The 25286-nt window shown below is 36.8% G+C and overlaps 4 protein-coding genes and 1 pseudogene across 7 annotated transcripts; 3 read left to right on the top strand and 2 right to left on the bottom strand.

Moving 5' to 3' along the window:
- Positions 1-321: 321 nt before the first annotated feature.
- On the top strand, positions 322-2204 carry LOC106331171 (putative cysteine-rich receptor-like protein kinase 20). The gene is made up of 4 exons (XM_013769502.1): positions 322-551; positions 632-768; positions 1394-1488; positions 1893-2204. The coding sequence occupies exons 1-4, from the start codon at positions 322-324 to the stop codon at positions 2202-2204; spliced, it is 774 nt and encodes a 257-aa protein (XP_013624956.1).
- Positions 2205-3575: 1371 nt separating this feature from the next.
- Positions 3576-6825, top strand: LOC106306768 (putative cysteine-rich receptor-like protein kinase 23). The gene is given in 9 exon segments (XM_013743517.1): positions 3576-4678; positions 4681-4728; positions 4814-4948; positions 5041-5132; positions 5135-5164; positions 5443-5653; positions 5740-5977; positions 6058-6211; positions 6295-6825. Coding segments are annotated over 9 exon segments (2313 nt in total). The 5' UTR covers positions 3576-3591; the 3' UTR covers positions 6613-6825.
- Positions 6826-8082: 1257 nt separating this feature from the next.
- On the bottom strand, positions 8083-15179 carry LOC106306656 (cysteine-rich receptor-like protein kinase 24). 3 transcript variants are annotated; one of them, XM_013743362.1, is made up of 7 exons: positions 14417-15179; positions 14220-14339; positions 9423-9544; positions 9116-9326; positions 8792-9029; positions 8565-8718; positions 8083-8472 (listed from the first exon to the last, which is right to left on the bottom strand). In XM_013743362.1, exons 1-7 carry the CDS (start codon positions 15159-15161, stop codon positions 8167-8169), a joined length of 1896 nt encoding a protein of 631 aa, XP_013598816.1. In that variant the 5' UTR covers positions 15162-15179; the 3' UTR covers positions 8083-8166. The 3 variants fall into 3 exon arrangements, with proteins under 3 accessions (XP_013598816.1, XP_013598824.1, XP_013598807.1); XM_013743370.1 differs by lacking the exons at positions 14220-14339; positions 14417-15179 and adding exons at positions 9696-9815; positions 9991-10757; XM_013743353.1 differs by lacking the exons at positions 8083-8472; positions 8565-8718; positions 8792-9029; positions 9116-9326; positions 9423-9544 and adding exons at positions 12546-12969; positions 13068-13221; positions 13293-13530; positions 13617-13827; positions 13918-14039.
- Positions 15180-20005: 4826 nt separating this feature from the next.
- LOC106306738 lies at positions 20006-21545 on the top strand. 2 transcript variants are annotated; one of them, XM_013743477.1, is made up of 6 exons: positions 20006-20289; positions 20425-20491; positions 20613-20661; positions 20832-20876; positions 21021-21128; positions 21461-21545. In XM_013743477.1, the coding sequence occupies exons 1-5, from the start codon at positions 20068-20070 to the stop codon at positions 21085-21087; spliced, it is 450 nt and encodes a 149-aa protein (XP_013598931.1). In that variant the 5' UTR covers positions 20006-20067; the 3' UTR covers positions 21088-21128; positions 21461-21545. The 2 variants fall into 2 exon arrangements, with proteins under 2 accessions (XP_013598931.1, XP_013598923.1); XM_013743469.1 differs by lacking the exon at positions 21461-21545 and having other exon boundaries at positions 21021-21306.
- Positions 21546-22262: 717 nt separating this feature from the next.
- LOC106306682 lies at positions 22263-24099 on the bottom strand (annotated as a pseudogene).
- Between the last annotated feature and the right edge of the window lie 1187 nt (positions 24100-25286).

The following is a 25286-nucleotide window of genomic DNA, read 5'->3' on the forward strand; positions in this document are numbered from 1 at the left end:
ATTTAAAAATAATGTACTCTTGTAGGGAACATTTCCTAGTGGAGTACAAGTTGCGGTGAAGAGGCTATTCAATACATCGGGACAAGGTAAAAGAGAGTTCGAAAACGAAGTTGTTGTTGTTGCAAAGCTGCAGCACCGAAATTTGGTAAGGCTGCTTGGGTTTTGTTTGGAAGGAGAAGAAAAGATACTCATCTATGAGTTTGTGCCCAACAAAAGCCTCGACTACTTCCTTTTTGGTCAGATGAGTTCAATACTAGCCTAAAATATTTTTCAAATTACATTCCGTTCTTTGTTTTGACTATTTTAAGAGCAGACTCTACGATGCAAAACCAGCTAGAATGGGCAAAAAGATACAAGGTCGTTGGAGGAATTGCTAGAGGAATTCTATATCTTCATCAAGATTCACGACTCACAATCATACATCGTGACCTTAAAGCAGGTAACATCCTTTTAGATGCCGATATGAACCCAAAAGTTGCCGATTTTGGAATGGCGAAAATTTTTGGAATTGACCAAACCAAAGCCAATACTAGAAGAGTAGTCGGAACCTAGTAAGTTTTAGCCTTGCCATTATTGCTTCTGTAGGCTGCTATATGTTTATGTTTAACTCAACATTCAAGTATTGTGGCAGTGGTTACATGTCTCCAGAGTATGCAATGTATGGACATTTTTCCATGAAATCAGATGTCTACAGTTTTGGGGTCTTAGTTCTTGAGATTATCAGCGGCAAGAAGAACAGTAGTCTTTATCAAATGGATGATAGTGCTGGTAACTTGGTTACATACGTGAGTCTACAACCTAATATTTTTGAAGCCTTTGCCGCCTTATTCAACAGTGACCACAATTTTAATTTTTTTTTTTGAAACACAAACATTTATTACTCATTCAGAGAGTTAGGTAACATTTAAAGCATACAATACTTGTTCATCAGCTAGACAATTCTTAGCCAACATATCAGCTTCCCTATTTTTCTCTCTAGAAATCCATCGAAAAGCAACAGAATCAAAAGCAAGAATTAGTTCATTGATATCCGCCACGATACCGTAGATTTCCATGCTCATAACATTCGTCTGCAACGCCTTGATCAGAAGAGATGAATCAGATTCACAACAAATTCTTCGTAGCTCCATATCCTTGCATTTATGCAGAGCGGCTCGCAAGGCCAGACTTTCAGCAACTAGGGGAGATCCGACGAATTTTGCATATAGTACGAACTTGCAGGACCGGTTTTCCGTAGTTATTGTCCAACCCAGGCCTGCAAGCAAAAGACTTTCATTCCACGCAGCGTCAGTACGAATCAGGACACCACTAGGCGCTACAGCCACCGGAGTGCTCTGTTTTTTCTTCACAAAGCATTCTTGAGTTTGGCTAAGATTCCATTCTCTGGCTGCAGCTAAGGCCCGAGTTGCTGTTTCCTCCGGTGTGATGTACTTGTTGTTGAAACACACATTGTTCCTTGCTAACCAGATATGCCAAAAGATCCATGGGGTAAGTTGCTGAGAGGTCAGTCCCACTGGCGGTAGTACCACTTCATTGCGCAACCTCATCCAACCCTCCCTTAAATCTAATAATCCGCTTGCCTCAATGCTCCTTCCGTACGGTAAGATTTTCCAGACTTGTTGCGCAAAGGAGCAGTGCAAGAGAAGATGAGTACTAGATTCAGGGAGGCCACACCTTTTACATCTGTGATCTACCGGTATGTTCCTTGCTACCAGGTTAGTCCCTACCGGTAACGTGTTTTTAAAAACTTTCCACAGAAACATCTTGACTTTCGGTGCTGTTGGGAGCTTCCAAACCTGTTTATTCCAATCAAACTGGTTATTCAGTTCCTGATGTAAGTCCTCTGGGAGTTGTGTTCTGACCACAATTTTAATTATTAATGTGCTTTACAGAGTTGGAGACTATGGAGCAACGGATTGCTGTTAGAGCTCGTTGATCCGTCCTTTCAAGATGACTATCAAACAAAAGAAATTACCAGATGCATTCATATCGCTTTACTCTGCGTTCAAGAAGAAGCTCGTCCAACTATGTCAGCAGTAGTCCAGATGCTCACTACCAGTTCGATTGCTCTTGCCAAACCTCGACCACCTGGATTCTTCTTCCGAAGCAGGGACGAAAAAGTAGAGAAAGTAGGTCCATCTACGCATACGTCTGCTCTATGTTCAGTCGATGATGCTTCCATTACTAGCGTAGCTCCCCGTTGAAGACAAAAGACGACATCAATGTAGAAGTTATGATATATGATTCAAGGCTAATAAAGTATTACGCTCTACAGTGAACAAACAATCGTCTAAGCTAAACTGGTTCCATTTTGAATTTACATTCTGTACCCGGCAAGTAAGAAAATGATACTTTGTTGTAAAGTTTGGTTTCCTTCAACCAGGCATATTGTTTGTCCGTTCTAAGCATAACTTGCATGCTTGTGTGGAATGCTGTAAGATGATGCTATTATTAGTACAGTTCAGATGTTATATCCTTTCTATTGAAGGTTCTGATTTGTAGATAACTGGATTTTCTTGAACGCACAATAACCCAATATGGACGCATCTAATGATTTCATACTTGTCATAGTTATCTCCAATGGCCGGATCTACGAGTTCCAAAAACTTGTTTTTCTCTAATATATGGCTCCGTATCGATGCCAATAAACGAAAAATGTATGACTAAAATAGGCTAAACAAATAATAATATTTTAGATTGAAATGAAGATTCAAATCGTTCTCTCTCTAGGATTTACTACACAGGTAAAGCTCCTTTTTTGCCGTCTCCTTTCAATTTGATTAATCACTAATTAACTAATTTAAACCTATGAAATGTCCACGCCCACGAAATCGTAATCAAAGCTAAATTTGTAAGAATATTCAGTATCGGATTGTAAAATTTAGAAAAGTTAGATATTTGACTAGTATATCAAAATGGTCTTATTTGAGTTGTAACAATTCGGTTGACTAACTTGTTGACATGCATAAAATTGTATCATCTTACAGATATTATTATATGCGGATCAGAAGCCATAAACGTCTGTTTATCTTTGGTTCTTCTCTGAGTTCTCTCTTCCTTTTGTCGCCTTTCTAGCAAGCTTGAGTTCTCCTACTCTGAGACAGGAAAACAAGTAATGATAGATAAACCCAATCCAGAGGTTCACCAAGAACCCGGAGATCGGAGAATCAAAGCCTAGAGGACGACCACGAAGGAAGAAGGATCATCCCGAAGAACAGAGATTCAATGGTGAATGATGATGAACATGATGATAGAGAGAGTTAGGGTTTAAGAAGATTGTTTTAATGTTTGATTGATTGATTCCCGTAAATGGGAAAAGGTGTACATATAAGTGTTTACTAAACCAAAGCTAAACCAGTAAGCTAAACCAAAATGCATAAATGAAATATCTAAACCGGAATTAACCATAATTCCTGTCACATACTCAGCAACAAGAAGTGTTTTACATTTACAAGATCGTTTATTCTTGAGGAGACTTTTCGTCTCTACTCGTCAAAAGAACCATCCCCTGTTTCACGTTAAATCTATTACAGACAATATAGATCGTATAAATTTGCTGTGATGAAAAACGCAAATCAAGGAAAAGCAATTATGTCTTCTTGCACCTCTTTTATCTTCATCTTCCTTTTCTCCTTTCTCACTAGCTCCAAAGTTTTTGCTCAAGAACCCACTTACGTATACCACATCTGTCCGAATACGGAAACTTATTCAAGGAACAGTACTTCCTTCACCAATCTCAGAACCCTTTTGTCTTCTCTCTCCTCTCCCAACGCCTCCTACGCCACTAGATTCCAGAATGCCACCGTAGGAGACCCTCCCGAGAGAGTCATCGGACTGTTCTCTTGCGGTGGGGACGTCTCGCCTGAACTTTGCCGTAGCTGTGTTGCCTTTGCCGTGAAAGACATCTTAATTCGGTGTCCCAATGAGAAAGAGGTCATTGTCTATTACAACCAATGTACGCTCAGGTACACTTTCTTCAGAGTTTCGATTCTAGATCGCAATTACGTATACCATGTCTGTCCAAACACCACAACTTTCACAAGAAACAGCACTTACTTCACCAATCTCAGAACCCTTCTGTCCTCTCTCTCTTCCCCCTTCAACTCCTACTCCCCCGGATTCCAAAACAACACCGCCGGGCAATCCCCTGACAGAGTCACCGGTCTTTTCCTCTGCCGAGGAGACGTCACGCCGGCAGTTTGCCGCAGCTGCGTCGCCTTTGCCGTCAACGAAACCTTAGCCCGGTGTCCGAACGAGAGAGAGGTGACGCTCTATTACGACGAGTGTATGCTCAGATACTCCAACGGCAACATTCTCTCGACCCTTAACACCAACGGAGGCATCATCTTGTACAACACTCAGAACGTTACATCGAACCAAACTGGGTTCAGAAACTTGGTCTTGTCCACGATCAACCAAGCGGCCACCGTTGCATCCAGCAGTCCTCGGAGATTCGCTACCGGAAAGGCTAACTTGACAGCGTTCCAGACTTTGTACGGGCTGGTTCAGTGCACTCCTGATCTGACGAGTCAGGAATGTTTGCGTTGTCTAAATCAGATCGTCAATCAATTGCCTATGGACAAGATCGGGGGAAGGCTTATTGTGCCGAGCTGTAATTCTAGATACGAGCTTTACCCGTTTTACAACGAATCCAACATTAGAACACCCCAAGCTCAGCTCCTCCTCCACCTCCACCACAGCCAATTTCAATTCCTTCACCAGAGCCAGGTCTGAACATTCTCTGTTCCTTTGATTACATGTTTTACAACAGTCTCCATGTGGTGATGGTATACAGATATTTATGTCAATACAGGAGAAGGCGGAAACTCCACTGTCATAGTCATCGCTGTTGTTGTTCCAATCACTGTTATTTTTCTGCTTCTCGTAGCTGTTTTCATTTTCCTGGCAAAGAGAAAAACGACAGCGTATGAAACTAAACCACTAGCTGGTAAAGGCTCCAGTAGTACACTGATACGTTATCTTCACAGTTGGAATGAATATCCTTGTGTGTTCTTTTCCTTAATTAAGTTGTTTCTACAGATGGGGACGATATTACAACTGCAGGCTCACTTCAATTTGATTTTAAGGCAATTGAGGCAGCAACTGATAAGTTTTCGGAAACCAACAAACTCGCGGTCAAGGTGGATTTGGACAAGTTTACAAGGTATTATAAATCCCCTTGCATAGGGCTTCCAATGTAGTTTATATACAAGTATAAATTTCATAAGACAACAAGATAAAGTAGGCTTAGAGTTATTAAACCTTGAAAATGTTCTAAATTGCGTAGACCTTTGTCAAAACCACAGTAACCACTAACCACGATGCCATGGATTTATATTGAATTTTTAAAATTCTATTGTTAGACAATTTTTTCACCCATAGGGTTGTTTTTGATTACTTCTACATTTCCATGACTGATTTAAAAATAATGTACCCTTGTAGGGAACATTTCCTAGTGGAATACAAGTTGCGGTGAAGAGGCTATCAAAGACATCAGGACAAGGTGAAAAAGAGTTCGAAAATGAAGTTGTTGTTGTGGCAAAGCTTCAGCATAGAAATTTGGTAAGGCTACTTGGCTTTTGCTTGGAAGGAGAAGAGAAAATACTCATCTACGAGTTTGTGCCTAACAAAAGCCTCGATTACTTCCTTTTTGGTCAGTTAATTTCAATAGCATAACATATATTTTTCGAGTTGCATGCCATTCTTTGTTTTAAACATTTTAAATATACGCATGTGTAGACTCTACGATGCAAAGGCAGCTAGACTGGAAAAGACGGTACAAGATCATAGGAGGAATTGCTAGAGGGATTCTATATCTTCATCAAGATTCAAGACTAACTATCATACATCGTGACCTCAAAGCAGGTAACATCTTATTGGATGCCGATATGAACCCGAAAGTTGCAGATTTTGGAATGGCAAGAATTTTTGGGATAGACCAGACAGAAGCCAATACAAGAAGAGTCGTCGGAACCTAGTATGTTTTCCTCTGGCCATTTCTTTCCTCTGTAGGTCGGTTAGTGGTTCTATTAACTTAACATTTAATTATTGTGGCAGTGGTTACATGTCTCCTGAGTATGCGATGTACGGACAGTTCTCCATGAAATCAGATGTCTACAGTTTTGGGGTCTTAGTTCTTGAGATTATTAGCGGCAAGAAGAACAGTAGTTTCTATCAAATGGATGGTAGTGCTGGTAACTTGGTCACATACGTAAGTATACAGCCTAATTCTTTGAAACTTTTGCTGCCTTATTCAACAGTGACTAAAGTTTTAATTATTAATATGTTCAACAGACTTGGAGACTATGGAACAATGGATCGCCATTGGAGCTCGTGGATCCGTCATTTCAAGATAACTATCAAACAAACGAAATTACCAGGTGCATCCATATTGCTTTACTGTGTGTTCAAGAAGAAGCTGAAGATCGTCCAACTATGTCAGCAATCCTCCAGATGCTCACTACTAGTTCGATCGCTCTTGCCGTACCACGACCACCTGGATTTTTCTTCAGAAGGAGGCATGAAGAACTAGGGAGAGCAGGTCCATCTATGCATATGTCTGCTCTCTGTTCAGTCGATGATGCTTCCATTACTAGTGTAGCTCCTCGTTGAAGACAAAAAAAGAACAATGTTAAAGTAATGATATATGATGATTCAAGACTATTAGAGTATTACACATCGACAATGAACAGCGATTCGTCTAAGCTAAGCTGTTTCCATTTCTCATTTTTCATTTCTTTATGTGCCCGGCGAGAAAGAAAATAATACTCTGTTGTAAAGTTTGGTTTCCTTCAACAAGGATTCATCTCAGCGATCTTTAACATATATTGCTTGTCCGTTCTAAGCATAACTTGCATGCTTGTGTGGAAGGCTGTACGGAGAGTTATTATTAGCATAGCTCAGAAATCATTCCTTTTCTACAGAAGATTATGAGTTGTGAATAAATTGGGAGGTTCAGCTCCATTTCAACAACATAAAGCGTCAGAGGTTTTTTGCTTTTTAATAAAAGCTCAGCTCCTTTTTCTTCTAAGTTCTTGATGAATCTTTGCTGTCATATACCTTGACCAGACTCCCATTGTTTCATAAGTATAGCTTTTTCAAACTCATCCGTATAACTTGAAAATTCAACCCATTAATGATGCCATGATATACGTAAGGAAAAAAGAGTAAAGACTAATACTTAACTTCTGTCTTATGCATAGACCAAAGACCAATCAAGGGTTAACTCAATCGCTTTAGTTTTGTTCTTTTTTCGCTGGAAGATAAGTTAACTAATAGTATGATAACGTTAATAACGACCAATGCACCAATATTTCCTACAATGATTAGGATGTCACTTATTATTGTGAAGAAAACGAAACAGGGGATTTTACAGAGCTTTCTTTGTCAGCTTTTTAGATAGTTGAGATAAGAGTGTGGGGGTTAAATCAGTGTCGAGTTGAATTTTCTACGTCAATGGCCATGCACATCAATGGGAAATTCACTAATCTGAATTGTCGTGGGAGACTTGAAAGTACATATCAAACATCAGCCTCGCTTTCAACGAGGACTAACACATGTGATCGATATACTAATAAAAAGATTTTTCCATATGCATGTTTTCAGCAACAGAAAGTGGTTGAGTATTTTTCCGATGATTTTTATTGTCATGTATCTCAATCAGATTTCACTGTTCCACAAGTAAATGTGATGTTGATGTAGTTTTCTTCAGATTGATCTGTATAGCTTAAAAACTACCCAATAACGCATCAGATATGAAAGGAAAAAGGAGCAAATACGGATACTTAACTTCTCTTGCAAACATGTTGTGAAACCAAGACCAATCAAGAGCTGAACAAAATCTCATTTTGAAAAAATTAATATTATAATAACTGTAATAACAACTTCCTACTAAGATTAGGATGTCACTTCTTTTGAACGGAGGATTATTACAGAGCTTTCCTTTGTCAGTTTTTTTTAAAAGAATATTTTTGATGATTCAGATAATGTGCATGTGTTTAGTAGATCTGGTTCTTATCAATTAAATTACGAGAACTAATTTGAATTATCATGGGAGACTTGAGATCTTTAAGGTATGGACTAGCTGATATTTGGCTTTTGAATCAATATTTCTTCATCAATCATAAGTCTGTAAAAGACTATACATCTCAAACATCAGCCTAGCTATTAACGAGGACTAACACACGTAATCGATATACTAGTAGACGGACCAAACTGCGATCTCTCCTCTAATGGGTTTGACTTGGATCTGACCTTGAAGACAAATCCAGGTGGTTGAGGCATATGCAAAGTAATAGAAGCATTAGTGAGCGTACGAAAGATTGTAGACATGGTTGGGCGATCCGCATGATTTTCTTGAACACATAACAGTCCGATGTGGATGCACCTTATGACTTCACATCTGTCATAATTCTCCTCCATGGCCGGGTCTATCATTTCCAGCAATGAGTCATTGTTCCAAAGCCTCCACACCTATTCAAGTTATTTATCAAGAAAATAATGTTGACAGCCATGATCATTGCTAAAAAGAGAAACAGTTTGAGATAGTGTGGAAATTTACTAACATATGTGACCAAGTTGCTTATTGAGCCGTCTGGCTCATTGAAGCTACTATTCTTTTTTCCACAAATAATCTCCAGAACCAATACTCCAAAGCTATACACATCAGATTTTGTGGAGAACTGTCCACTTGTCACGTACTCGGGTGGCATGTAACCGCTATAAAATATAACTTTTTTTTATCAACAACAACAACAAGGATATAAAAATTATACTGTGGAGAATTACTTACAATGTTCCAACCACTCTTCCTGTGGTAGCTTCAGTTTGGTCCACACTGAAATTTCTAGCCACTCCAAAATCTGCAATCTTCGGATTCAAATCTTCATCTAAGAGAATGTTACCCGCTTTGAGGTCACGGTGTATAATGGTGAGCCGCGAATCTTGATGAAGATACAAAATCCCACGAGTAATTCCCTCAATAATGTTGTATCGTCTTGTCCAATCCAGTTGACTACTCTTCTTAGGGTCTGGGAATATATCAACTGATTAGACTATGAGATCATCAAGAACTAAGGTTTCGAGAAAATAGGCCTATGTATGATATGTTTCTTACCAAAAAGGAAATGATCGAGACTTTTGTTAGGCAAAAACTCGTAGACTAATATCTTTTCTTCTCCTTTGACAGAAAACCCAAGAAGCCTAACAAGATTCTTATGTTGAAGCTTTGCTACAAGAAACACCTCGTTCTTAAACTCTTCTTCACCTTGTCCTGACAATTTAGACAGCCTCTTCACAGCAACATATGTTCCATTCGGTAACGTTCCCTGTCAATTCGTATGACCTTTGCATAATTATCGGAATTTTTTTGTTCGTTTTCACCGATTTGTAACATAAATAAGTACGTGGAACAAATATTATACCTTGTAAACTTCACCAAATCCACCATGACCAAGCTTGTTAGTATTATGAAAATTACTTGTGGCAGCTTCAATTGCTTTAAACTCGAATTGAAGTGAACCTGAAGTTGTAATATCATCCCCAGCTGCAGAACAAATGTATACATGGCGTTATACTTAATAAATTTCTCTCTCAAATCCGTAGTCCTATACCATTATATGTCTTCCAAAATAATTTCTAGCATTTTGAACTTATGTTTTGGAATCATCTTCGTACCAAAACATAAGGAAACTCACTATCGGTTGTAAATGCTTTGAATGCTTCTCTTCTCTCCCAAAGAGCATATCCTAGAGCAAGCAATACAACGGGAACAACGACAATCGCCACAATAGTTCCCGTAGAAATCTTTTTACCATCTGCATCAACCAAAACCACCAATGAAGGAACAATTTTGGCACCAAAACAAGAACAGAGAACAGAGCAAAAACCCTCAAATAAGGCTAGATATGAATAGTTGACCCAAAAAAAAGGTTTGATATGTATATAATCATTTGATCTAACAACAACAATGAGTACAAAACATGATGTTACCTTTCTCAGGAGCAATATTATCGAAAAGGTCCAAGAACGGATAAACCTCCCACCGAATGAAACAGCTCGGCCTAGAAATAATGCCTCCTTGTCTCCCACGGCAACAAGACCTATACTCAATCACGTTCTCTTGAAGACAATGAGTGCAGTTTTCTAGAGATACGTCTTTACTGCACTGCACAACACTGTAAACGTGGGAGATAGACGACTCAAGCTTTCTTATTCCGGCTGCGTAGGACAAAGAGGAAGCTTGATCTATCAAACCAATCATCAAAGCCTCCCATGTAATCTCTAGATCTGTCATGTTAGCCTGAACATCTCTTGTATAGTTCTCACTCCGTAGAATCTCCATACCAAGCGACCCGTAATATGAGCGGTTCGAGTAACGTACAAGACAGAGTGTCCTGTCCATCCTCCAGTCTATACCTTCCGTCTGGTTAGTACAATTCCGTAACAATCTAGCAGATGAAGAGATGATACAGTCAGAGCAAGATCGTGCATCAGTACCTGGGACACACATCCCTAGACCGTACGTTCTGTTGGGATCTTGTCCGGTCGATGTTGTGTAGAAGCCGTCATTAGCAGTGACGTTAGAAGGAAGAGAAGAGAGCATGAGTCGGCGGTTTAAGTCATAAGTATCATTGGGTGTGAAAAAACCAGATCTTTCAAAGCATATATCTGCAGAAACAAGAACAGAGGTTAAGAGGACAATCCAGAAGACGACTAACAAGTCGTCCATCCTGGTCTTGTCTTGTCTCGTCTCTTGTGTTTGATTTTCCGAATCAAAAACTTAAATTCTTGAAATTAATAATTTTAAAATATACTAGTTGTCATTTTCATTTTCTTTGGCTGTACGTAATTGACTAATTGTCATTGATTACTCTATATTTTAGACTCTGGAAGATGATCAGTCTATGTCTATGTCTGTCAATTTCAGTGTGATATGACGTAATTAAGACTTTCGGTTAACTTGGTTTTATAATTACCTATTTAGTATGAGTTTTTTTCAATATACTAAAAATCGGTTTAGTGTTTAAACGGCAAATTGGTTATAATGAAATTACTTTTAAAATTTTTTGATTTATACTACTCAAATCAGTTTGACACGTTTTAAATTGCTATAAATCAATTTAAATCAATCTAAATTAGTTAAGTTAAATAATAACGTTTGACAAAAAAAAGTTAAATAATAATGTTAATGCAAATTTAAAAATTTATCTAATTTCTTTTGATATATATATAATTTTTACAATTAATCAAAATAATATTTATTGTTAAATTAAGAAATTAAAATATTTAATATAAATATAAAATATATGAAAGATAAATTAATAATTTGATTATGCTTAGCTCCAAATAATCCATTTAGGTGATGTTTGTTTGTGCATCTGGAAAATGCAGCAGACATATCAATAGATAGACCTGCTCTTCCTACTCGTTCATCCCTGCTTCGGAAGAAAAATCCAGTTGGTCTAAGCTAAGCTGTTTCCATTTTCCATATTCTTTATGTGCCCGGCGAGAAAGTTAATAATACTCTGGTTTATAGTTTGGTTTCTGTAACGGCTCTATGCATGCTCTTCCCTCCCATGGCCCCACCACTAGGTCACGGCCGGTGTATTAATTTTTAGGGCAACTCCGTCGATAAGTATCTTAGCAACAGGTTCTAATCTCAAAAATAATACTAATCTTATCATATCTAATTTTGTAATTAAAATGTATTTCTTCTTAGATGCTTAAATGTCCTCTTAAAGAAGCGTATGCAATTTTTCCTACTTTTTTATTATTTTAATTTTTTTTTTGTTATAAGAACCAATATAGAAACGGTCGTTGGACCTGTTCTTAGAGACTCGAAATACTTATTTTCTAACTATTCAATTACCATGTGAATTTTTATACGCTTTCACCTCACTTGCTCGGTATCTTGACAGACAAGTGACTGAAATAAAAAATATATTTTACTAAAATATATAACCACCAATCAATTGAGATGTTCAGCTCTGTTTTCCAAGCATATTATTTCAACAACAGAAAGACGATGGACTTTATCTCCAATTTTCTCCGGAGGGAAAAGAAAAGTATATTCCCAAGCATATGTTTTCAACAACAGACACCGTCTGAAGATTTTTCCAAGTGATCTTTATTGTTGTGCCATATATCTCAACCAGAGTCCACTTTTCCACAAGTGAATTTGATGTTGCTGTTTTTTCTTCAAATTGATCTGTACAGTTTAAAAGTACTAATACAGCACTGGTACTTAACTTCTGTCTTGCACAAATGTTCTCAAACCAAGACTAATCAAGAGTTAAACAGAAAACCCCCATTTGAAAGCAAGTAAATTATATTATGGTAACGGTAACAACGACTCCCTACTAAGAATAGGTTGTCACTTAAGCTTATGAAGAACACGAAACAGAGGACTGTTACAGAGCTTTCCTTTGTCAGCTTTTTTTAACCTTTTATGATTCAGATAATGTGTGTTTAGCTAGTATATCTGGTTCAATTCAATTAAATCAGAATTTGAATCTTCTACGAGAACTAATATGAATTATCACGGGAGACTAGAGATCTTTAGGTCTTCCTTCTGAACTAGCTGATATTAGGCTTTTGAATCAATATTTCTTCATCAATCATAAGTTTGTAAAAGACTATACATATCAAACATCAGCCTAGCAGTCAACGGGGACTAACACACGTAATCGATATACTAGTAGACGGACCAGACTGCAATCTCTCATCTAATGGGTTTGACTTGGATCTGACCCTGAAGACAAATCCAGGTGGTTGGGGCATATGCAAAGTAATTGAAGTATTAGTGAGCATACGAAATATTGTGGACATGGTTGGACGATCTGTAGGATTTTCTTGAACACATAACAATGCAATGTGGATGCACCTAAACACTTCATTTCTGTCATAATTCTCCTCCATGGCTGGGTCTATCATTTCCAGCAATGAGTCATTGTTCCAAAGCCTCCATACCTATTCAAGTCATTCATCAAGAAAATAATGTTGACATCCATGATCATTGCTAAAATGAAGTAGAAGAGTTTGAGCTTGGCATTTGAATTTGTACTAACATATGTGACCAAGTTGCTTATTGAGCCGTCTGTCTCGTTGAAGCTACTATTCTTTTTTCCACAAATAATCTCCATAATCAATACTCCGAAGCTATACACATCTGATTTCGTGGAGAACTGTCCACTTGTCACATACTCGGGAGGCATGTAACCGCTATAAAATATAACTTTTTATCAACAACAACACTGATAGGAAAAGTATAATTACTATGAACAATTACTTACAATGTTCCAACTACTCTTCCTGTGGTAGCTTCAGTTTGGTCCACACTAAAATTTCTAGCCACACCAAAATCTGCAATCTTCGGGTTCAAATCTTTATCTAAGAGAATGTTACCCGCTTTGAGGTCACGGTGTATAATTGTGAGCCGCGAATCTTGATGAAGATACAAAATCCCACGAGTAATTCCCTCGATAATGTTGTATCGTCTTGTCCAATCCAGTTGACTACTCTTCTTCGGGTCTGGAATATATCAGCTGATTAGACTTATGAGATCAAGAACCAAGGTTTCGAGAGTATAAGCCTATAATATATCCTATGTTTCTTACCAAAAAGGAAGTGATCGAGACTTTTATTGGGCAAAAACTCGTAGACTAATATCTTTTCTTCTCCTTTGACAGAAAACCCAAGAAGCCTAACAAGATTCTTATGTTGAAGCTTTGCTACAAGAAACACCTCGTTCTTGAACTCTTCTTCACCTTGTCCTGACTTTTTAGATAGCCTCTTCACAGCAACTTGTGCTCCATTCGGTAACGTTCCCTGTCAATTCATATGATCTTCTTGATTTAATTACCGGAATCTGTTTTGTTCTTGTGTAACGCAAATAAGTACATGGGACAAATAATATACCTTGTAAACTTCACCAAATCCACCATGACCAAGCTTGTTATTACTATGAAAATTACTTGTGGCAGCTTCAATTGCTTTAAACTCGAATTGTAGTGAACCTGAAGTTGTAATATCACCCCCAGCTGCAGAACAAATGTATACATAATTTTATACTAAATACATTTATCTCTCAGTTCCATAGTCCTTTACCATTATAAGCCTTCCAAAATCTATTTGTAACACAGAAATAGTAACCGTCTGAGAAGAACATAGAGAGGGGAAAAAACATTTTGAAGATATGTTTTGAAAAACAAGAAACTCACAATCACTTGTAAATGCTTTGTATGCTTTTCTCCTCCTCCAAAGAGCAAATCCAAGAGCAATCAGAACGACGGGAGCAACGACAATTGCCACAATAGTTCCCTTAGAAATCTTTTTGCCATCTGCACCAACCAAAAAACCACCAAATGAAAGAAAAAAATTGGCACCAACTTAAGAACAAGGTTTGATATGATCATACCTTTATCAAGAGGAGGAATGTTATCGAAAAGTGCCAAGAACGGATAAACCTCCCACCGAATGAAACAGCTCGGCCTAGAAATAATACCTCCTTGTCTCCCACGGCAACAAGACCTATACTCAATCACGTCCTGTTGCAGACAATGAGTGCAGTTTTCAAGAGACAAGTCTCTACTACACTGCACAACACCGTAAACGTGGGAGATAGACGACTCAAGCTTCTGCCTTCCGGCTGCGTAGTACAAAGTGGAAGCTTGATCTATCAAACTAATCATCAAAGCCTCCCATTCATCGTCAAGATCCGTCATGTCATCTTGAAAAATTCTTGTATAGTTCTCACTCCGGAGAATTTCCATACCGAGCGACCCGTAAAACGAGCGGTTTGAGTAGCGTACAAGACAGAGTGTTCTGTCCATCCTCCAATCTATACCTTCCATCTGGTTAGTACAGTTCCGTAACAATCTAGCAGACGAAGAGATGATACAGTCAGAGCAAGATCGAGTGTCAGAACCAGTTGGACACATCCCTAGACCGTACACTCTGTTGGGTTCTTGTCCAGTCGAAGTCGTGTAGAAGCCGTCATTAGCTGTGACGAGGGAAGGAAGAGAAGCGAGCATGAGTCGGCGGTTTAAGTCGTAATTACCGTTGGGTGTGAAAAAACCAGATCTTTCAAAGCATATGTCTGCAGAAACAAGAACAGAACATAAGGGGACAATCCAGAAGACGACGAACAACAAGTCGTCCATCTTGGTCTTTTTTTCTTGTGTTTGATTGTCTGAAATTAAAACTTTGAATTCTTGATTGTTTATACCCATTTTCAGTTTCAATTGGCTGTACAAAATTGACCCATTCTTATTGAATATTCTAACTTATAAAGTCTTTGGACGATCACCAGTCGATGTCAATGATGTGACTAGTGAGTTAAAACTTTTGGTCATAATTGCCAGGTCAATGGAGTGCCGTTTTTAGTAGGGGTAGGTAGGCCTGGGCATTTCGGGTATCGGTTCGGTTCGGTTCGGGTATTTCGGGTTTTGGGTAGTTCGGATAGGGGCTAGAGGATCCATTTAGTACTTGACCTATTTTCGGTTCGGTTCGGTTCGGATAGTTTCGGGTTCGGTTCGGTTCGGATAGTAAATGTAGGAACCGGAAAATATCCGAAAAAAGTTCAGTTCTCATTTGGATCCGGTTCGGGTTCGGATAGTTCGGGTAGTTCGGATAATTTGGATAAAATATCGGTTATTTAGGGTAAAATATCAAATAATTAGGATGATTTAGATAAAAAATTTGGATATTTTGGATTACTTTGGATATTTCGGATAAAACTATCTGGATAGTTTCGGATACTTTCGGGTAGTTTGGATACTTTATAATAATTTAGTTATCCTCAACTATTTTCAGATACTTTTAATAGAATTTTAAATTAAAAATATATATTTAATGATGTTATATGTATATATAATTAATATTTTTATATATTCGGGTACCCATTCGGTTCTCGGTTCGGTTCCGGTTCGGTTCGGTTATTTCGGATATAAAAATATAGGAACCGTTCGGGTATTTGAGAGTATTAGTCTGGTTCCGGTTTCGGGTATTTCGGTTCGGTTCCGGTTCGGTTCTTCGGTTCCGGTTATTTTGCCCAGGCCTAGGGGTAGGCATAGGGGTGTCAAAATGGGTCATGACCCATGGGTTGACCCAACCCAAGTTGATCCATTAATCCAAATGAACTGTTTATTTTTGATCCAATGGTTAATGGGTTAACAGGTTAATGGATTAATAGGTTAATGGGTTAACAAGTTAATGGGTTAGCAAGTTAATGGGTTTATTGGGTTGTGTCAACTCTGACCCATTTTGTTTTCAATTAAGAAAACCATGAGTAAACAACCCAATTCTAAGGTTTGATATAATTGAAAAATCATGAGTTTCTCAAAAGTTCAATCATTTATTCGGTGGTAAAACGCGTTTTCCCGCCAAAACCGCAAAAACGCGTTTTCCCGCCAAAACCGCAAAAACGCATTTTCCGCCAAAACCGCAAAAACGCAAATTTCCGCCAAAACTGTAAAAATCAGTTTTCCTGCAAAAACGCGTTTTCCCGCAAAAACACATTTTCCTCTAAAACCACAAAACGCACTCTCCCGCCAAAACCTCAAAAACTCGTTTTCCCACATAAACGTGGGTTCCTGCCTAAATCGCAAAAACTTGTTTTCCACAAAAACCATAAAACGCATTTTCCCGCCGAAACTGCAAAAACTCATTTTTCCGCAAAAATGCGTTTTTCCGCCAAACCCACAAAAAACGTTTTCTCATTTCGATCAACTTGGTCTTAACTTAAAAATAATTCATTATAAAGATGTTGGGTTGATGGGTCAACCATTAACCCATCTAACCCATTTAATTTAATGGGTCATGGGTCAACTCAACCCATTTATTAAACGGGTTGGGTTAACCCATGACCCATTAACAGTAAACTCATTTGGGTTATGGGTTGGGTTGACCCATTTGACCCATTTTGACACCCCTAGGTAGGCATAGACGAATAATATTATACTAACTTTTAGTATTTATGATTCGTTTCGTATTTTGATTTTTTTTAAATTGTTTTGTTTTGAAAAAATATGGATATTTTGTTTTTAGATATTTAAATAATTTACAAATATTTACAAATACTTACAGTTATCTCATCCATTTTATTTAATACAAATAAATTTAGAAAAAAAAAATTATACAAATTTGTTTTTTTAAAGAAAATTTACATAATATAAAATAAAAATTAACAATTAGTGGAACTATATGTTTTGTAAATTTTTAAAATTAATTATTTTTAAAATTAATTATTTTCAAATTAACAATTAGTTCTTACAGAGTTCTCTTCGTCAAACTATCTTGCAAGAGAAATAGCTAAGAGTGTCTTTTGTGATGGTAGATTATAGTCTTACCCGGCTCTTGGAGGACTGCAGATCGTATTTGTCAAGAAAGTACATTTTGAGCTTTTTAATCTTTCCCTTAAGATTGAGCTTTTTAATGTACTTTTTTGGCTTTGTTTTCTTTGTTTTACTGAACTTCTCGGTTGTTATCAGACATTAAAAAAATAAAAACTTTTATCAGTAATTTTGGAGATAAGATTATATATTAAATAATAATTATATAAAATTATATTTTTTAAAAAATTACATATTTCTCTACATACATATATTTGTATAAAAACTGGAGCGGAGTGGATATCCGTCTTTGAAAATTTAGTATTTCTGATTTGCTTTGATTTTAGTGAATTTTGATTTTTAATATTTTTTTACTCTAAAGAATTACAAATATCGACATTTTTCCCATCAAGTCGAAATAATAACGAATCATATCAAATTTAATTGATAAAATGTCCAGTCCTATTTTTTAGGGTCGGTTCTTCTGATCCGGTTTACATCGGTTATTTCTGGATCCTTTAGGCTTTAAAAAATTATAACCAAAAATCCAAATAGAAAACTTAAAAGAAAATTTCCGTAATATCACAATATATCTAAAATACTCAAATATTCTAATCAATATCAAAAATTCTGAGCAGTTCAAATATCCGATCGAGTCTCGGACAAGACCCAACTCCGAACTGAGACCTCCAAGTCCAAAAAAATATCCAATATGTATTTTTCTCTAGATTCCGATCCCAACCAAATCAGTTTTAGGCTAAGAATGGGAGATGGGAAAAATAGTGGGCCGCACACTAATGATGGACCATCCACCTTTGACTCCCATTCACATACAAATGATACAACATAAATATTTGACAGAGCATACACCAGCAGTTAAAAAAAAAAAATTTATGCTTAAACATACTTTTTTCTTTCTTCTATATCACTTAGACATACTTCTCTCATGTCCACTACTTTATTAGATTCAAATAACTCAACTACCCCCAAAAATACAAACTAGCTTAGTTACCTTTTTTAACTCATATTTTCTTTTATTTTATTTCTTTTACTTAGCCCCACCATAACCCACCAACTCATCTCTCTCTTCTTCAAAACCCTAATGTGCTTCCGCCGCAACTCAAGAATCAACCTTCTCCACCGTCTAGTTAATCTCAGATCTGCGATTCTTTCCTTCTCTCGTTGCGGGACATGTAATGTCGATGCATCTTTCCTCCGTCTAGATGAAGCCACAAACCGCCCTTAATTTGCTTCAATCTTCAAGAATCACCACCGTTAAGATATCATCTTAAGGCTACACTCCCCACCTTCTCGCCGTAACATAACTCCTTCATGGTGTTTTGCCCCAACTTGCTCAATGTAATGCCATCACGGAACGGGACCATGCGAGACATCTGCGTTTTTTCTACCACAAAATCCCAGTTTCCTTCGTCTCGGCAGATCCATTCACCTGCCATGACCATACAATGCTCGTCCATCTCTTGACCACAAGTAATTAACCATACAATGCGTGTCCATCTCTTGACCACAAGAAACTTGCGAGACATCTGCGTTTTGTCTACGACAAAATCTCAGTTTCCTTCGTCTCGACAGACCCATTCACCTGCCATAACCATATAATGCTCGTCCATCTCTTGACCACAAGTAATTAACCATACAATGCTTGTCCATCTCTTGACCACAAGAAACTAACGACTCATTACTCCCTCACTTTAACATTAACTAGAAAGAAAATCCTTATCTGTGAGAAATGACATTTTAGAGAGAGAAAAAACAAAAACAAGTCCAATAGTATACCTCAAGTATAAAGTGCTTAAAATGTAGAGGACCCAACACAAAATACCCTTTCATGTAACTCTCTCAGTTAAAAATGGTGGATGTCACACCCAAAATACAAAGAAACGCCTTTTACCAATAAAAGAAGGGATTCCTACACTTTGTGAGTCTTGCACATATTTTTAGGATGATAATAATATATGAATTAGATAAATAACAAATATGAATATGAAAAACTATCATGATTTATTTACAATTATTTTCTTTGAACTACTATAATTCTAATTCTTGTACATAGTGATTTATCATAAAAACTTTTTTTTATGTAATGTATTTCTAAATTATATTTTCCAAAATTAAATATATTTATGATTCTTAATTTATATTTGTAACAATATAAAATTGTTAATATATTATACTATTTATTTTTAACATTTAGTTATTTTAAATAACTATAATTAATAATTAGTGTATATAAAATATTAATATATTTTTTAAATAATAAATATTTAAAAATTTAATATAATTATAATATATAAATTAGTTATTATAATTAGTTATAGTTGCTTTTTAATTTTTAAAATAAATATTTTTAAAAGTTGACAAAAAATAACTATTTTAATTATAAAATAAATAATAATATATATTTTTTATATTTTTATTTAACATATATAGAATATTTTAGACCACTTTTTATTTATTTTCACCATTCACACATATGTTTTAAACCGCTAGATACGTTTGATCCGCACCTGTACCACTAGATTCGTTAGATCCACTTTAGTTCCTCTTCATCGACTAGATCCGCAATGTTTGAACCGCTTTTCCCATTCGGGAGCCTTAGTTAATTAATATACGCAAAAAAAAGAGTATAGGGGTAAATGTGTAATTTTGTAAACTCGTGGAACGCTTCAATGAGGCCACATAGAGTAGGAGCTACCGGAATTAACTAGCGGGGAATATGGAAGCCGGAGCTGAATCTGATGTGGATCGGCCGGTTGATAGCGATTCTCCGGCAGCGGAGGAATCTGGAACGAATCAAAACAGCGGCGGAAGATCGGAGCCGTCGCCGTCGAAGCAAGGGGAGATATTAAGAACACTTGCGACGGTGGAGAAGGATTCGCAGGCAATCGCGGAGAGCTTCTCGTCTCTCTTTGTGTCCCTCAGATCGACTCTCTCAGAGGTTAGAATAAAGATGAAACCTTTGTTAAGTTTGATGGCACTTTGATCTGTTTCTTGTCATAAAAAAAAAACTGATTCTTTATTTTATTCGGTTGTAAGTTTTGTTCTTATGAGACTTTGTTTGGTGGTGGGATAGGCTACGAGTAGCTCGGTTGATCACATGGGTTGCTTCGGAGATGCAGCAGGACGGCTTCAGGAGACTGGTGAGATTAAGACACTATCTTGTTTTTTTTTCTTTTAGTTTACTGGTGTTGTGTAATCTTGTTAGGGACTTGGAGATATGGATTCAGTTTGATGTTTTTTTTGTTTTTATGAATTTTGCAGCTTTAGATGCTTCCACCAAAGGGAACCGTTACATCAACTCTTGCCTTAGGTACTTTCGTAATGATCTTGATTTTCTTACTATTTATCTGAACTTAGAGAACAAAGAGTATGTGCGTGTGTATATGTTGCTTTATACAGTTCCTGACGTATAAATTTCAAATGTGTTCATGATTGTGATTTGTCAACGGCTTCTTCTGTGGTATGGTTTTTGTATGCAAGATTGAACGAGGAAATTAAAGGCGTTGAGAATCTGGCGGCTAGGTTGTATCCTTTATATGGTTATTTGCGTGTCAACCTTGTGTTTGAATGTTGAACACCACAGAAACGCAGACATTCCATGTTTTGCTTTTCTTACTTGTGGTTTTAGTCGGAGATTGTTTCTAGAATCCTTAATAAATCAATATGCAGAAAGCACCTGAGGAGAAATGTGGATGTTCTTGACACGGCTGTGAACAAGCTTCTCCGTCCTCCATGACAAGTCATCAGCTTTCACGGAGTTTGGATCACTTGTTTCTGGTACAGATTTTGATTATAACTCATGTTGTTCTTTTTGTAACAGAAGGTTATATGTTTTAAAAAGTTTTTGTTTGTTTGTCTCGTATGTTGACAAGTGGTGATAAACTAGAATGCAGTTGGTTTCCGTTGATCTGACTTTATTTGTTCACTATATGAATGGAATCTAACTTGACTACTGTTCCCATTTTGAATAAACATGTTTTCTATTTGTAACGGAAGGTTATGCATTAAAACGTTTTCTCGTATGTTTGTTTCGTATATTGACAAGTGGTGATAAACTAGAATGCAGTTGATTTCCGTTGAATTAACTTTACTGGTTCACTATATGAATGGAATCTAACTTTGACTACTACTCCCACTTTGCAGAAACATTTTAAAAAACCTCAGAAACACGACTTTAGAATGGTAATAGAAAGACTTTGAAAAATATTTCTGCACAACAAGATTATAAAAATCCATAAGTAGCTTTGGGCTCCACTATCTAATACTTTGATTTGCATGACACTCACAAGTCTGTAAACTCTTCTCACTTACAAAAGCAGGAACCGTTTAAATTATCTCTAAACCAAAAGACCCTTTTTCTCTTTAAGGATCATCTGGTTGAGGCAGGTTTAGTCCAGCAAAGTCTTTGACACTGCAACCAAATCCTCTCAAACTTCCCTACTTCATTACCTTGTTTGAATTTCAGATACTCCGAACACTTAAACGACTCGTAGCTCCAGCAATTTCCCTCACAACTATCACTTGTGACACAAGTATCACTTTGTCATCCTCGAAACAAAGAAAAATCGGCAGAGAGACTCTGGATACCAGCTTTCTTAATACAACTCTATGTTCAGACGTCCATTAATCCATGCCTACACAAGATCTCCAGTGTTAACAACAAGAAAATCCTCACTCGATTTTTATCAATCCAATTTCCTTCCTTAGACCTCATCCACCAACTAAATTTTGATAAAGTATTGTGAATCTTGATAAACTAACCAGTTTTTAGGTATTAGAAAATAGAAATGATAATAGTTTATAATAATTTAATGTGACAGTTTTCACTTTGGCTACAGTTTCATTATTTTCAGCCTGAGAAGTCAGAAGTCAGAAACAATTAAGTTATTGCTTAAATATCATATATTCTCAATGTATGTAAAAAGGTTCAAGAAACTTTTAGTAATCCATAAAAGCATATATATCTTGTAACACCTCAAAGCATAGATCATGTCTCAATGCATCCAGCAGGACCTCCATAATAAAGAGTTCTTAACCAAGGTTCTTTATCCCCATTACCATACAAGGTTCTGTAACACTTTGAACTGGTCTCACGTGCCTTCAGACGGTTGATTTCAGGATCTATAACCTTTTTAAAACCAGTGATGACTTTGATACTGTTCACATAGGCTGCCTTGCTTAAGCCCTCCCTAGGCCAATTCCCACTTCCCATAACTGGAGCCTTCTCTGTCACCGGACTGTACACTTGACCTCCCCAAGCTGCATAATTTGCTCTTTTATCAAAGCCTGAGTCCAGGAATAATGACGCAGGCCAGTATCCAACGTTCTCATCGTTATATGCAAACCACCAATCTCCATTGGCAAGATCCTGTTCTTGATTTGGTGAGAAGTGATCAAAGATGATTAAAGATTAGAGAATCTTGAGTTTACCTGATACAAGCTCAACCTTATTTCATATTGTGTCCCATTATAAACGGAAACTGGTTGAAGAAGGGCACCAGTGGTATGGTCTTGCTGACTTGCACAAACCCAGGACATGTTATGTCATAGCAGCCGGACTTGTCATTATCTTTCTGTTAATGATATATGACACACATAGCATTTAAGACCTTAAGAAGTTGAGAAACATTAGCACAAGCTCTTTACTGGTAATACAAAACTTACACCCCAGTATGCGTATAAGTGAACATGATATTGAGAGATTTGGTACAGCGATGGATCCACCTGTTGTATATACATATTCAAAACATTTTTGTCAACTTCATATTCATGTCACTTACTTAATAACAAAGGAACCAGAAAGGGACTTACCATCCACCCAACAGAAATGCTGGAGAATCGTTCTTTAGGCCCTCCGGCAACTGCCATGAATGCGCCACTCATTTGATCTTGCGAGACTTGTGGACCCCACAGGTTAAGATTTCCTTTTACTCCATAAAAATTGCTAGGTCCGAAGTTAACCGTTGCAACCTAATAATCATAGAGAACAAAGATCAAACTAAGAAAACGAAAGTAGAGAACATTGGTTGCTACTCTGTCACACTAATTGTTTCTTACATAATATGGTCCAGTTACGTCAGTGTTATTTCTCTCTGTAAGAAAGTTTAATGGACCATTGAATCCTATGGATTTTAAACGCTTTGCAAGCATAAGATCTTGCATTGTAGTCCTTTTTACAATTACTGTTCCATCTGGGCAGTTTATTTCCTCTTGCAAATATTGTAAGGGATCAGCTTCCCATAAAATGTTGTTGCTTGTGATCCATTCAGGTGCATTCGTTGGCTTCAGCTGCATAAACGCCAATGCGTTCATAAAAATCATTATCTTACAAAAGACAGAAGAGGAAAAGAAAAAACTATGTAGAAAGCAAAAAACCTGAACAGAGTGGTTTTTGAGCAGATGATGATCAAAGGCTAGTTGTTTGTGAATGTTGATACAATCGAATATGTCACCTTGTTCTGTCTGTTCAAAATCATTATGATTAGATGTTATTTACAATGTAAATACCCAAGACCAGTGAATAATACTATTGGGTCATTAGGCCAACCTTGAAACTCTTGATTGCAGGTTTGTTGATAGCTTTGAGTTGTTGTCTCTCAAATTCTTTTTTCTCTTCTTCCGATGGTATTGCTCGACGACGTTCCTGAGCGGCTTCAGTGACTAAAATAAGAGTGGCTGTTAACAGAAGCAGTAACACAAAGTTGTGGAAGGAAGCCATTGATTCCCCAAAAGTTGATCTTATATCTTTATTTTGAAAACATATACAGTACTTCTAATTCTCAAAAAAAAAACAAATATTCCATTAAATAGTTTTTAGTGTCACTTATAAATTTATAATTAAGGAATTTGAACTAAATATAAACACAAAATTAATAATACAATTAAATTGTAAATACAAAAATATGGAGTAATTAAAAAAAGCAAAAAATCTAGTATAATCAGTAAAAGTAGTAAATACAAGATTGTGGAGTATTTTTTGGTAAAAAGATAGGGAAATTATTTTTGTGTTGCTATGGTGAAAATTAGACCTGCCCTGTGGCATAGTGGCAGGGAAAACATTTTGCATTAAAAAGCTTTTATTTCTACCAAATTTCGCTATTTACTACAATATCATCTTCTCGTACTTTCATGTTATCATTTGTAATGCATAGAAACATAACAAAGATTCATGCATTTTTTACGCAACAGAAGTCTTTTCTGTTTATCTAAAACTGAGAAGTTGTCTGTAAATTCAGTAATATGGTTATAGATTTTTTTTTCATTCAATGGCGGTTTGGCTTCACAATAGAATCCACATTTCTGGTTAACTAATCATTTGTCGGTATAAGAATATAGAAATTATGATAGCTTATAATAAGTTAATAACTGATTGTGACATTTTAAACGTTGGCTATAGTTTCATTATTTTCAACCTTAGAAGTCAGAAACAATTAAGTTTCTGCTGAAAGTTGTGTATATCATATATTCTCAATGTATGTAAAAAGGGTAAAGAAATTCATGAAACCTTAAAGTTATTCATAAAAGCATATATATATATATATATATATCTTGTAAAACTTTAGAAAATAGATCATGTTCCTATATATGCATCCAGCAGGACCTCCATAATAAAGAGTTCTAACCAAGGTTCTTTATCCCCATCACCATACAAGGCTCTGTAACACTTTGAACTGGTCTCTCGTGCCTTCAGACGCTTGATTTCTGGATCCAAAACTTTTCCCAAACCTTTGATGACTTTGATACTGTTCACATAGGCTGCCTTGTTTGATCCCTCCTTAGGCCAATGCCCACTTCCCATAACTGGAGTCTTCTCTGTCACCGGACTGTACACTTGACCTCCCCAAGCTGCGTAATTTGCTCCTTTTTCAAAGCCCGAGCCCATGAACAATGACGCAGGCCAATACCCAACGTCCTCATCCTTATATGCAAACCACC

This window comes from Brassica oleracea, chromosome C1 (genome assembly GCF_000695525.1).
Source record: "Brassica oleracea var. oleracea cultivar TO1000 chromosome C1, BOL, whole genome shotgun sequence".
Classification (NCBI taxonomy): domain Eukaryota; kingdom Viridiplantae; phylum Streptophyta; class Magnoliopsida; order Brassicales; family Brassicaceae; genus Brassica; species Brassica oleracea.